Here is a 15,126-nt window from a genome sequence, read left to right as displayed (position 1 = left end):
AACCATCTAAAGGTTAAACATTTCTCAAGTAGAAATTCTAAGCACATCAGATAGTCGTTTTTATACAGGAGAATGGGTGACGCCATTTACATAGGCAAAAGGTCCTCAATTACGTGAAGTGTGCATTTTAGTATTAAGATATTCATATACGTTGTTAGCTAGTAAACCTGTGAGCTTCGACTTCTTGCTTCCGTTGGACCTTGACAAATACTTTTGCGTTAGGCTTTTATGTTTTTATTATGTATTGTATTTGTCCAAATATTTGCAAGTTACTTTTGGAGTTATATATGAATATGGTTAGAATTTTATATTATTTAGCCATAATGAAGCTTTGATTCTAAAATATAATTATTTATTTTATGATATTTTAAAAATTTGCTTTGTTTTCAATTTCAAGGTTAAGCTGAAAGAAGTCCCCAAATTTATAGAATCGGCTGATGACCAGGATTTCTGTTCAGCTTTTGATAAAATGATGAGCGATAGTTTTCAAGGAAGGTTGACTGAAGCTATGAAGTCAACAGCAGTGGATATTGCCATTCCGATGCATCTAAAAGGTATCAATGCAAGCTTAGTATCACTGATTATATGAACTATAACAATCCTGGACAAAACTATCTGAAACATTTAAAGGCTTCTGTTATATTTTCGTTTCTTTTCCCGAACACAACTACTTAACATGGGCGTCCCTGATGCTAAGTGCTTGGGGGGGGTTTAGTATGGCTTTTGCCTGAATAAGATAGTTTTATTGACATAAAACTGCCTGAATGAGGCCTGAAATGCGATAAATGCTGCCAGATCAGGGGGTGTAGCCCTCCTAGCCCCACTTCCCCACGTGGTCCCTCTTTTCCGTGAAAATTTTGATAGCTTGAGCAAATCTCGTATATTTCCATTGAGAAGCACATAGTTCCTGAAATTCTTTAGTAAAACAAAATAGCTGAAAGGGGAAAAGGTATGATTGTGCCATTTTTTAATTTTTAAGGAATCAAACCATGTGTAGGGAGATGAAACTTGAACTGGATTTCCACCAGGGTAATTCTTCTCTCGCAATTCAAATAAATTCACCTTTACAAAATAGACCATTCTGAATATATTTAAGAAGATGTACGTGGTTGTACAAAACTGGCTTTACTATCCTTGCTACTTCTTACGAAATTCTTGTTTCTTGCCCCAAAGGAAAAGGCAAAAAACAGCAATTCGAGGAGAATCCGGAGAGTGTCAAGTTTGTTTTCATGCTGAAGAAAGGAAACAAACAGCAATTTAAGGACTTGAATATTCCTGTGACTGAAAACCTTGCTGCTAACATAAGAGACAAACAAGTTGCAGAGAGAGCGGAACATGAAGAAATGAAGAGATTGGTGCTCGATTACAATCAAAGACAAGAGGAGGAGGCATTTAACGGTAAGAAGGTTATACTGGAGTCAAAAACACCTCAGGGCTGTTTTGGGTATAGCAATACTTTGTATGGCAAGGTTTTTCCTGAGGTTTTACCAAGATATAACACAGGGAATTCTCCATAGCATCTTCGGAACTCATTTATTCTGTTGGAAACATGCTGAGAATCGTACCGATCTATAACTGCCAAGAAAAGTTAATCTTGTACTATGTGTTTTTCATCAATTGGGTGAAATCGATGAATCGATCGACAGGCCTTTTAGGGATTTTGATTCATTATAGATGTAATGATCGTAAAGTGCAATTTTGTTTTGTTACTAACAAGCATTGATATTTGACTTCAAAACCTATGCAATTTTGCTTAATGCATCCGGGGGGGGGGGTACACTTCGGAGAAGGATGACGCGTATTTGCCTACATCGTACCTGTGCTGGAATAAATTTCTGAAAATATTGTACCAGAAAGCATGATATCCTTAGGACTAATCCTGCCCGGAACATCCCAAGCCCCCCTCCCCCCTCCAGGTTAGTGCATTGCCACCCAAAAATTATGTCTATTGTTTGAAGCATGCTACATAAATAGTGAAAGTATCTTAAATTTCTTGAAATGCTTTTAGGTATCTTGAAAGAAGCCAAAACAAAATTTGGAAGACACATTGGAGTTGTCATCATGACATCACTTTTACCTACTGTCCAGTTCATGTCTTATTTATCCCCTAATCTAACAATTACGTCACACTGCTAATGCCCTAGCAATCGACTTCTTTCACCAAACTTATGATAAAGCTCTTTAACGTTTGGGTAAGAGTCATTTGAAAATATGCTGCAACATTAAGGTATTTTGGTGGGATTAAAACGAAGCAAATCAAGTCGATCAGTTTATGTGTACTCGGAAACACCAGCCTCGTTTTGAAGAACCTTCTTTTCTTTCTTTGCAGAAATGCTCGCAGCAAATCAACCTGCGCGACCTGGTTACCATGGTCACCATTCATCACGTGGTCATAGACGAGGCCAGCAGCGTTTGAGGTCGCGAGACCATGATCCAAGTTTCTTTCACTCAAGCAACAGGTATTTATACCAAGTTTAATGTTGTTCACTCTTTATCTCCTCCCTTCCACTGATTTCTACACCTTTCCCCTACTCCGGTTGATAGCTTTTGGTCAGCCGTAAGCAACCGCAGCCGGAACTTTGACATTTAGAATACCTTCGTATATTGAGTTTTCAGTGTGGATTACAAAAATATGATTGCACAGAACATCAGCTGGCATTTTATGAATGTATAGAGTCGGAAGTATATGTTTAATGGACAAGAAAACGATGGCTTCAATTAGAAAGGGGTTTAATCTCTGTTTTCGGGTTGGTTTGCCTCAATACGTCTCCGCATAATTTAACAGCATTTTCGTTTGGTTTTGATTTTGTTATCATTCTAATGAATCGCTTTTATCCAGTCATTTATTAGATCAATCGCACTCCTATGTTGTTTTTGAACTTTCCTTAACGTTTATTTTTTAGGAAAAGGTGATTCAGAACGACTGATGTGCGTTAGGTTGATGAGCATCGCCAAGCTGGTTAGGCTGAAGATACGACTTTGCAAGTTCATGATTGTTGTCTGTCGTGATTCGTGAAGAACGAATGAAAACTTTCAAATCTCGTGTTCTATGAGAGATCCTTTAAATTGTTGTTTCAAAGTTTGTGAGTTTTTGCTAAAACTTGTTAATAAAGTCTGCTTGGTGCTTTCCTTAGAACCAATTTTATTGATGAAGTCCATAAAAGACTTGATTGTTTCATTTCATTAGTGTTAACTAAACAGCATAATTTCCAGAATGATTTGAGATTGGCATATTACATAGCTTCCGTTAAACGTAAACATTGAAGTATGCTGGTTGATAAATTGATTCAAGTTTCTTCGAAAAGTTCTAGTTAACAAGGTCATGGCCCAACTGATGACTGTTAAGAATTTTTATCGAAACAAGAGTTCTGTTTATCTTCATCGTGTCATAACAGAAATCATTTTTTCATTGCTTTTCGAAAGAATCGTGCAATTTTCAAAGATCTGTCGTCAGTTTTAACAAACTCCGTGACTAAAGAAAAGAAGAACATTTTCCAAGACTTTGTGTCCGGAACTTTTATTTTATAGTTGAGAAACCAGAAATTCTGTTCAGACTTAATGAGAACCCTTCCCAACACAACTTTGAACAACGATGTATCAACAAACGTTATGTTCAACGGATTTACTCTTCCCTCACCCTGAAGAGAAACATGTTTCTGGTTTTTAACCTTGCTTACATATCGTATGGCTATCAAAATTTATTTACTAAATATTTTTTATCTCTTTCTTCTCCACTATGGTGTCTTTACATTGTCCCTTAAATTCTAAATATTTGAATTCAGAGCTGAATTTCAACATTGTCATTTAGTTTATGAATATGAAGGCGCAAGGATAGCTCAGTGATTAGGGTCTGGACTACAGACCCAAGGGTTTAGGTTTCAAGTCCCTGACATGACGTAACGTTCATACAGAGCTAACTCTCTGCGCTAGCTCTCTGCAATTTTACGCGTAGGAATCACAAGGTGTTGTCACATTGAGCGGAAGAACCAGGACACTGCTCGATAAGCATAGCTTCTCGCTGCCCTAAAAACTAACTTCGGGTGCTAGTTAGAAACAAATACAAACTTTTGAATTTTTGCTATAATGGTTTCAGATGTTTGTCTTTTTTCTGGTTTCTCGCAAGGATATTTTTGTTTTAACATTCTTATTGTCTGACAGATGGCCAGGATTCTCAAGTACTGAAACAAATGTTCCTTTCACTCTGCTAAATATTTCATCAAGTTGAAGACATGCTTTCGAATACTGGTTTGCAGTTTGTGCCACTTTGAGATAGCTGCCAATAACACTGGATAACTCAACCCCTTTTATGTGAATTTCTCACCGAATGCCCTGGACTCGTAACTAGATGGAAATTTTGTTGTTGTTGTTGTTGTCACTTGTGTATCCTAAGATCATTTATCCAAAAAGTTTTTAAATTTATTATTGGAAAGTTCACTTCGATGCCTGTTTTTGTATTTTAAACGGTGAAAATTGCAACTGTGGGCATTCTCAAGGTTTCATGTGAATCTGATTGGCTCACATCACAGCTCATTATATGATTGGCTGTTATTGATTGAAAGTTCTATTTTAGCCAATCGCTGAAATGGTTTTTGTACAGTTTTGTAGTTTGTCTGCAGTATCTGCTGCCAATGAATTTAATAATCGGAATAAATTTGACATAATGAATAAATTGATGAAACATGAAACAGAATAAATTTAACAATCGGGGAAGCATTTCATAAGTCACTGTGACGAAATTCCGATATTTGTCATTGCTTTGAAAATACTACAAACGTTTCAATAAAGCACTAAACATTATCGTAGGATTCTCAAAAATATCGTTTGTTTAAAGATGCTCAAAAATATCGCAGGTAAAAGCAGCAAAAGTAGTTTCTTTACGATTTACTCGAACAAAATTTAATCAAATAGGCTACATGAAAACTACAGATTCGTATACAAGCACAATAAGCTTCATCTTACACAGAACAAGACCACTTTGTCTTTTAGACTTAAACATAAGACAGCTATCAGGTTTCTGCAAGGCACTTTTCTATGACTCATCTATTAGTCTATTACTTTTACTAAGAATTAATTTCTAATAGCATCTCACTGCCATTTATAAAAAGGTATAAGAACTCAATGATCTGCCAATTATGGTATTAAGAAACTCTACTGGATAAATTGAACCAAAGCTCTTCGACAAAGTATTATAGTAGTCTTTATAACCGAGACATCATTGGTTCTTTGCGATGTGTCACTGGCTTTAATTAGGTATCATTTGTCAAATTAGATTTCCTTTCTTTTTAAATTGTCACTGGAAGTTAGAATATTCAGTTTTTTTCTGTCTTTAGGAAATATTATTGCAAAGTGTTTTTTTGATGTAAGTTTCAACTATTAATATTTCAATACCACGAGCTTGAGCTTTTATGCCTCTCAATGTTCTGTCGACTTCAACCTTTGACCTAGGTACAAACTTCAACCTTTCACCTACCCACTTGAACTTTAACCTTTCATCTATGAACTTTTGCGAGATTTATGGAACATCAAACTACGGCCTTTTCAAATTTGTGAATGGAATTATGAGCCAGGGAGTTCGTTTTTCAATCTTATTACCTTGCTTCAACTAAAAAAGAACAATAATGGTCAACATTTATTGGTTTCAAATTAAGGTGATTCTTCGTTTTGAAATAGGATGTGTCTACAGGAGAACGCAGCTAATGAATGTATCGTTAAAGCAGCTACTTTTCTACTCATTAAATTCTACTTGAAAAAAAACTTTATTTATTTGTCTATCAAAAACCAAATCTTATTTTCATTCCGCAGAGGAAAGTTTAATCCTTACTGATCAAGATTTCAAATTATTTACTTGCATCATAATTACCTTATCATTACAATCTTACCCATATTTTCGTAACTAGCTGCTCTGTTAACTTCTACACCGATTGCTATCCCAGAGTTTTCTAGTCACTAAACTACAAGCTCTTTCTAAATTCACAGTTACTAATATTTCGATTTTTTGTGAAATTCCTCCTTTTAATATCAAAGAAGAATTTGATAGTCTACGATTCTTTGGATTTCTTTGTCTTAATGTCCTCAGAGTCTATGTGTGTATCTTCAAAGTTTGAAGATGTCTTGTGAGCATCCCATAGCAATTTACGTGATAACGTTTCTTCAATGCAATTCGTGTTGCCTGTTGCCCCTCAATGAATATAATAATTCCTTTACAACTATGAGTTCTTTCTACGTAAATCTTTCAATTTCATCATTTCTGACTAGTATTACAAGAGAGTCCATTGCAACTGTACCGTTAACAACATCTTTCTGTGCTCCATTGGCTGATGGCTTGGTTGCATCATGAAATGGAAACCTCCGACGCTTGTGCTTGGCTTTTTGAAACCCAACTCCAGCTTGTATCAGTGATGAGACTAGGCCAAGCCCAATGACTTGAAGAACGTCTAGTAAAATTGACAAGCCGAGGTGTTGTTCGAAGAATATAGTATCTATGTTCGAACCATCGTTGCCTGATGTGCTTATCACACCAGTATAAAAGTAAAGGCACTCCAAAAACGTCCACTGTTTTGTATTAAGTCGGACAGCGCCAGCTGATAACATTATTACAATAAGTATAAGAACACATGTGTACAGCACAACTTTGTGACGTATGTTTCTCGGTTCGGTTCGATTGAAGAAGTGCGTCTCCGTGGAACGTATTGCTCGTCGTATTGTCACTCGGACGATTCTACCCAGGTGAATATAACATAGAATTGCCAAAGGCACGCCTATCAGCGAATAGAAGACTGTAAATGACTTGCCCAGCTCTGTCTGAACCTTGATTTCGTGATATCCTATAGAACAAAACAAACACTGTCAGTAAGATCCTCTTAAAGACTGGAATTTACAGTCATGTGTTTCTGATTGGCCAGCTTTGGTAAGCTTATTGTTGTAGCACTTTTATTTAAGACATTTTAGTGTAATTTTCAATTGAATCAAATATGTAAACACTTCTTAGTTTAGAAGTACTTTCTGTACTTTTATTTGCTTTTTTACATTTAAATTCTATTTTAGGGGTTTTACTTGTATTTCAGTAACAGAACTTATCAGCTGATGGTAGTGCAAAGGCATTATTTTTACTTAGTTCTTATGTTTTTAACTTAATAAAGATAAAGCAATATAGAAGAGATGTTTTTGGATATCATGAAGGAACCTTGTTGAGAGCGAAGCCATTTGCCCTCGCTTTCATCTACAGAATAGCTAGTCTCGAATTGATAACAGTAGTTTTGAATCTCTAAATTCACAAACCCCCCTCAAAATCACATGGGTATTTTTTTATCTAAGGTGTGGTTTATTTGTATTTCAAAGAAAATTTAGGAAAAGCTTTTAATGTTGATGCTCAGACGGCTTAGTTTTCTGTTTGCCAACCATTGATTTCTGTTGAGAGATGTACAGTATCATATTTGTAAGTAGACAGAAGGCAGCTCACACAGGTCTTGCTAATCTGATATTGTATTGATCTATCCACAAGATTTGATTTTGAATTTCAATATGCGAGATCATTTAATTGTTTTATTGATAACAAATCCTTCTCTTTGCTAAATGGATTGGTATACTCAGTCGAAAAGCCAGCTATTTACGTGTTTCATATCACCTGGCTGCTGAACAAACTGCAACTGATTTTGATTGAATTGGATTGATTGGATTGATTTTGATTGAATTGAATTGGATTTAATTGAGATTAAAGTGCTTAGAACTGTAGAAAAATATTTATAGAGAGTGCGAGTTTACAAAAAGATTTAAATTATTCTTGAACTTTAGAATAATATAAAGTTCTTTATTTGTAACGTGTACCATGTGGATTGTTCCTCAGTGGGTCAGAGAGAGTCCATGCTTTACAGATAACATCGAAAAATAGGAGCCATGTTTTCCATGGAGATGTATTTCTGATGAAGAGAGAAAGATGGAACGCACGGTCTTTTGTGGCACGGTCTAGACGATTGTTAGGCTCTTTATCGGTAGAAATGTATTATCTTAACCCATTTTTGAAAGAATTACAAAAATAATTCATGCAGCTTTTCAATGCAGCCACACCCAGAATGGAAACAAAGCTCATTTAATTCATGCTATTGTTAAATCCTGTTCTTTTGCAGTTGTTCTCAAACAGGTAAACTTTACAGCAAGCACAAATGGAAAGAATTCATTTGAAAGCAAATTTGAATGAAAACTATAATTGTTTGCCCTTTCTGTGATGAAAAATGCCAATATATAGATAAATTCATTAGGTCAAACATCTACAGCCTAGTTCTCTCAGAGAAACAAAGAAACCAATTCTTCGTGGAAACCCCCCTTTTACGTCCTATTCCATTTATTTCCTATTATTTTTTTCACTTTCAAATGTCCATTATTTGTCCCATGATTAAAAAGATACTTGACAATTGAAATTTTTAATCTTCATATTATGCCATGAGCTGTTTGCGAAATTAACGAACGCGGCTAATCTTGCCAAGTCTCTTAGTGGCGACATTGTTAAAATAAGTGATAGGCCTTTTCCCGTATAAATCCAGAGTCTATCAACTTGCTAATTTGAAAGTTACCTTTCGGATCATTGTTGGCCTAAGGTGTTACAGATATTTAAAAAAAAGTACGTTCCCGGGATCAATAGCTAACTTCTAAAATACGTTCTGAGCTCCAAACTTTAAAAAAATATTTTGACACACCTACATAAAGATATGTCTACCAAATGCCTCACTTGATCGTTTTGCCATACAGCATTGGTGAGTTGCTCAGTAAAAACAACTATGCAAACAGCTAAAGTATATATTTTCTTTGTTATTGTAAACATTGCTGGATCCGACAAAAGGCTGATGTAAATGCTAAATCTGATATTGTTTGAAATCATGACAATTTTTTATGCATCCATTCCTACACACAAGAAGATCCTAATAAGATTACACAAAGAGACCGGCACTGATCTTCAAGCAATACAGGCTTAAATTGTAATCGCTTTTTTCCAGAAGCAATTCCATCTGCCTCTAGGATACAAATTTTGCTTGCGTAATGGTTTTGTTGGTTTCATTTGCTATATCCAAGGACGCTGAAACTGGGGTTGCAACAGAGGTACATGCTCAATTCTAAGAAGCAACCTCTTTGAAAAGTGCCCTTTTCTGTGACATGTGCTTCATCCTACCTGTATCTGTACAACGTTGAAATCCTTCTGATGCTCCTTCCTACCTGTACAACTTTAAAATCCTTCTGCCGCTTCTAACTGTCATCCAATAATCATGTTATAAGACACACTGGAAGAAGTCGATGACATCGAAAAAATGGGACTTGCAGTCTTAACACAAAGATTAGGAATCAGTTAACTTTGGCAATTCATAATTTACTTGGGATTTTAAACTTTTGTTGCTGTTTATCATTAACAATTAAGCTCATTTTGCAGCTTACATTTTCCATAGCCATTATCCATATTGAATTCTGCTCTTTACAGAAAAATATACTAATGGTATATTGCAAGAAATCATTGATGGATGTACTATTTAATATGTGAAATATGCATGAGCATTGTGCTCAACGTGAATATTATACTCCAATATTCAGAGGAATCACATTCATTGGAAAGATTCTCTTACATACAACATGAAAATGAATGTGATGCTACCAGGGGCTATAGCCTCCCACTTTTTTGCAATGATAGGCTAGAAAACTTTTTTAAAGGTTTTCTCTAACGCAACTTGGGATAGTTTACTCCTATGTTGTAGCAGTTCTTCTTAACTGGAAACCTTTTTTCTTTTTTCAAATATCACTGTTAAGAAGCAAAAAACAAAATATTCTGTACCGTCCACAGCAGAAATATACATTACGTCATCTGGTTCTTGCTGTGAACGGCACTAAACAGTTACTTTGATTACAGTAACCTTCTAAAAAAACACTTTGTGAACCAAGGTACCATTTCATTTGGCAGGAGCTTGCATACGCCAGTTTAGGGCAGGCGATTTCGTGGTTATGGGTTGATTACAGGCATTAGAAAACAAAATAGGTCAAAGTAAGCAAGTTGATAAAGGAAACTGTACACTGGGCTATGTATGCTGATGCCATGTTTCACATGTTTCACTTATTTAGACCAAAACCCAAAAAAGATAAAAGGTCACTAATCGTCAAGTTTCTACTTCAGTTAGGTATGTTAGTTGCTTTAATATATGCTATGGATGCCTCTAGAATCATTCGATTGTCAGTTTCATTAAATTTTGGGCTACTGTAAAGAAGCAAATTAAGTAAGGCTTTTGAATCGATGCTGTTTAAATCCAGTTTTGGGGGGTATGAAAGCTGGCCAAGGAGATCATTGCGCATAGGAGCAAACCTCTTTTGTTTATTTTCTAGATTTTTTATCATTTTTAATGTTATGATGCATTTTCTGACTTTGTTTGCTTGGTGTTTTATTTCCCTCAAGCTAATTTGATCCGTTTTTATAATTATTGATATCTTCTCTGCACCAGAATGTTTACAAAAATTGAGTAGAAAATCTTTGGGCACACTCTTTTCAGCCTCTCCACTTTTAAACTGGTGCGCGGTCACTGGACAGTGAGGTGTTTAATAACTATAAGATGCAGTAGAGGTTTGCAAAACTATTTTTGACGATTTGGTTTTATGTCATCAAACCGTTTAAGCCATCGACAAATATTTGAATAGAACGTAGTATGAAAGTTATTGCTTTTATCCTAACTTTCCTTTTTGTTCTTTTCAAAATATTATGAAAAATGGAGTCATAAGTAATGCAAAAGGTTTTTTAGAAAAATTCAGATTGTGCAGTTCAAATGTTTCAAATCCCTTCTTGTATCTTATTTTCAGAGTATGTATCTTATATTCTTATGGCAGAATACTGGAGATATGTTCTTTTCATCGCACTCGATAATTCGCATTCGATTATGTGCATTCGATTTCGCCAAATCTCTTTTTGAAGTCTTTCAGTAGGTTCTTATATTAGCGGCTACCCCGAGCTAACTGCCTAAAAACCGACGCTTTGCGTTGTACGCCTTTTCCATGCAAGATTCTAGAATATGCAGAATTGTCCTGAAACTATATAGCTTCTTGTATGATACCCAGGTTTTGCATTGACGAAGTTGAGATTCGTTAAGATTCCATACAATAAAATTACTGCTTAAAAACTGTTGGTTGCACTGACGATTCTTCCATGTATCACGTGGCAACTTTAACACATCAAGCATGTTACGAAACAAGCAACATCACCCTTGTTAACATTCAATTACATAACCTACTTCACGTGCTTGTGGTAGGGTCAGTTGGGTCTTTAATTGTGCTGGCCAATAATAGATTCGAGAAAAAACAAGTAACTAAACAAAAGCTAAACAAGCACAAAAATGCCGACACAACAGCTCTACGTGACATTCATTTAAGGAAGCTGCTTCCACGACTTGAAATGGCTGATTAGGCTCTCAATCGGCTGAAATGCGCAATAGAGCTGGCTGTCTGACATAATTTTTAGAAGCTTGCTGCTCACCCAGCGTGCTTAGAAATTTTGGCTGCAGGGTAGTTCAAGGCAAAGGAGTGGTTTGAAAAAAATAACTAAAAAATTATCTATGTAATATTGTTGCCTCTACTCATGAATGTTTCTCGAGACTTTGGTATGTTGTTGTTCTGACACTTCTGTAAACCTTTTATTCATGGCAAAGTATACAGCATCAATGAATAATCTATTGCCAAAGATATTTTGATAATGGCCTAGGTTGGCGAATGAAGTTCTTGTCTACAATTTTCAAATCTTCGACGCTACTTTTATGTACATCTTAATTGGAACATTCAGCAGTTGCCATGCACTTTATGCTTGCTCATTTCTAGCTATCATTCAAGTTTGTTGTGCATAATGAAATTTAGGTGATTTTATTCACTGAAACACAATGCTTTCACTACACATGGGCCTTCCACCCCTTTTATTAAGTCATCGACATAAAATTTTTGGAAAAACTAGCTAAGAAGATTTATTTTAGAGCTACCAATTACCAATTATTTCAGAGCTAAAAAATGAAAATGCTGCTTCAGGTAAGTCAAACACAACTTCTTGCAAAGCAGATTATCTTGGTGTCAAAACATTACACTCATTACAGGTAAGCCTTGATCAGATCTCAAGATCACTTGAAATACAGTTTTAGTTAAACAGGACGACTTACAAAAGGCTATTTTCAATAACATTTGCAGCTCCATTGTCTAGTACGCTTAGAGAGTTATTGTATATGTGGACAATGCAAGTTTATGAACTTAATGATGCTAAAAGTCTTGAAAACTGCAGTCAATTCAAAGTGCATATTGGATGAGAATATATCATTAGATTCAACAACAGTAACAAGTAATAGATATTTAGAAAACAGCAGCCCAAAGAAGTCATAAGAGAGCATTTCTTTTCGTCACCTGTTAAATGAGTTTACTCGCAAAATCACCTTAGCTTCTCACATTTAAAATTTTGTCATTACATCACACCCTGTTAAATTAACCTTAGCAACACGATTTCATAACCGTTAAAGCCTTTAACTCGTGTTTTTCCTGAACATGTAAATTTTTGTTAGCAATTAATGCTATGATGCAAATTTTTCCCTCAAATTATTTTCACTTACCATTGTTCTAAATATTCCGATAATAAACAATATAAAGTACCCATTTCCTTTCCAATATTTCCACTCCTGTAATTTTTACTTTATTAAATCTTACAGACATTTCTTACAGACATCTACCAATATAAAAATAACATTTCTCTTGATTTCCCCTGATCAACAATACGGTCTAACCAAAAGGCATGGTTGCGATTGGCATGCAAAAGATAACCAAATTCTAATATTCATTTTAAAACAGCTCAGGCCTAAACCGAAAAGTGAATTGACAGGAGGAAACAAACACAGACGAACGTAATACAATGAAACATTATTGCGTCATATGCTTGGTAAAGTTTCTTCTTTGCTAGGAATTGCGGATAAGTAAACAAATGTTGATAAAAGCGTATATCTTTTGATAGAAACGAAGCAGGACCAGCACTAACACAGCAGCCAGTCACAAAAACAAATTCTGAATAGAATCAAAACCGCGTTTCATTGGCAAATATTTAGATCTACGCGTATGATATTGTCGGCATTTTGAAGCCGCCTTTTTAAACATAACTTGAAACGCTTTGTGCTTAAAATGCCAAGGATGCTTAGAAAGCCCGGCAAAAAACATTCGCATTTAACACTCTCTTCAATAATGTTTTCATAGCTCATTGATTTTCAAGATCCACAAACCAAGAGAATCATGTTAGAGAAATGTTGGCAATGAGTGCATCAACCATGATTATGCATTGCTCACGTACAATCAATCACCTTAGAATTTCCTTGTAGTATTTCTTGAGTAGCAATCCAGCTCTAACATCAGTATCAAGATCAACCGATGATCTGTTTGAATTCAACTTTGCTAATAATCTGCAAATGACTTGACTGATTTCTCTAAGCTAATATTTTTTATAACCAGAACATTTATTATGAAAAGAGTTACAAACATTTAACACTGTACTCACCTATCGTTGCCAGCGTATTGTGGACAAATTTGATCCATTTTCGAATGCTACTCCAACTCCACGAGCACCCTTTTTGTACCCTTGGGGTTGTAATTTCTCTATTCTCCAGAAACTTGGTGCAACGCCCAACCATTATTTCCAAGTCTGATCTGTTCATATAACTAGAAACAATGGTGACGTTAGGATTCTTAAACATATCTCCAGCCAGCTTGACACAAACTTCTGTCACATTTCCTAAATAGACAGGCCTTGCTTCCGATATTCTTATTACTTCGTTGCGACATTCTTCCAAATAAAACAAGAGAAGACCACCTGCAAAGATGTAAACAAGCAAAACTAGAGAATATTTAATAAAAGGAAGCCAGTGGTAATGAAGCCGTCCTGCCATTATTATCTGTCCACTCTCAACTTCGTCGAAGCTGCACAACAATCATCCAGAGAAGCGCACCAGTTTATACACAAAAAAGCTCTCAATTAAAGTAGAATGCATTTCTCCACAGAGCTGGTCATTACTGACAACATTCATTTGTTATTTCTTGGTCTTGTAGTATCATATTTATCATTAATATTCACTCCTATTCTGTGTCCTTAATTCTTCATGTTCATTCTTCAATAATGGCAGCTACCCTTTCTGAGTAACGAGCTTCAACGTAATCACTTTATTAGGATATATTTCTTCCAGGCGAAATGAGATTTTCCATTGACCACCAGTTTACTGAGGTGTATGCGCACCTCTTGTTCTTTGATATGTGTAAGATTCACACGCCAAGTATTTGAACTTAAAGATGGCAAAACCGATTTCCTTACTCTTCAACGCGTTAAAATGTGTTTCCTTAAACAATACATGGCCGTAAATTTCGGTTCCTTTCGTTCACAGCAACCATTGCTCTACCCAAAGTTTATTGGCGGCGTCTTGCGGGTAATGCTTCGTGGGAATCTTCAAGAATATGCCTTATGAGTCCTCTTGCCAATATCTACTTTCCAATACCTCCGTGGTAAAACGAAACTTTGCCTCTTGAAAGTATTCAACGTTGATGAATAATCTTTATTTCACAAATATTTATATTCATGAAGGTTCATAGCTACTCGAAGACGGTCAGCTGCTGTGTTTGTGAGCTACTCGAAAACGCCATCCAACAATGTCCATTAACTTTATGATATTCACTCACCAAAAGACGGGGGTCCGCCAATGCAGGTGTTTGTTAGCTAATACAGCTGAGTACATGAAAGGCATTGTCTTGATTACTGCCAGACTCCTCTGATTTGTTTAGCAATGTGATGCAGACTGTTTATTAACCATGTCCCGTATAGGATCGCGTTTTCACACCTATACGAAGAATTGATTTGACATAAGAGCTACTTCTTCCTTCTTAAATACTATTCAGCGGCTTTTGTCTGTTACATGGTATACTGGTGAATTTAATTGCAAGCCATTGAGAGCAACTGTTCTTTATGTAACATCCTCGAGCGCTGACAGTAAGGCAAGAGCCTTCATATTGCACTATTGCCCCTTATATAACATCCTTGAATGCTAAAAGCAAGCCAAGAGCTGCCAGAATATGCAACGAGATTTTCTCTTACCTCATATGGTCAATACA

At 35.8% G+C, this 15,126-nt stretch overlaps 2 protein-coding genes across 2 annotated transcripts in view; one reads left to right on the top strand and one right to left on the bottom strand.

Moving 5' to 3' along the window:
* LOC135692794 (regulator of nonsense transcripts 2) overlaps nt 1-3,170 on the top strand; it is a 56,571-nt gene extending 53,401 nt beyond the window's left edge. The window contains exons 34-37 of the mRNA XM_065211102.2: nt 398-554; nt 1,174-1,398; nt 2,330-2,459; nt 2,904-3,170. Of these exons, the coding sequence (XP_065067174.2) occupies nt 398-554; nt 1,174-1,398; nt 2,330-2,459; nt 2,904-2,913 (522 nt within the window). The 3' untranslated portion in view covers nt 2,914-3,170. The remainder of the gene's footprint in view (nt 1-397; nt 555-1,173; nt 1,399-2,329; nt 2,460-2,903) is intronic.
* On the bottom strand, nt 120-14,910 carry LOC135692802 (TWiK family of potassium channels protein 7). Its single transcript, XM_065211110.2, has 2 exons — nt 13,529-14,910; nt 120-6,824 (listed from the first exon to the last, which is right to left on the bottom strand). Exons 1-2 carry the CDS (start codon nt 13,914-13,916, stop codon nt 6,220-6,222), a joined length of 993 nt encoding a protein of 330 aa, XP_065067182.2. The 5' UTR covers nt 13,917-14,910; the 3' UTR covers nt 120-6,219.
* Nucleotides 14,911-15,126: the final 216 nt, after the last annotated feature.

The sequence above is a fragment of the Rhopilema esculentum genome, chromosome 3, assembly GCF_057945365.1.
Source record: "Rhopilema esculentum isolate cy_ngs chromosome 3, ASM5794536v1, whole genome shotgun sequence".
Lineage (NCBI taxonomy): Eukaryota > Metazoa > Cnidaria > Scyphozoa > Rhizostomeae > Rhizostomatidae > Rhopilema > Rhopilema esculentum.
Note: the sequence above shows the minus strand (reverse complement) of the source record. Positions and strands in the feature narration are given on the sequence as shown.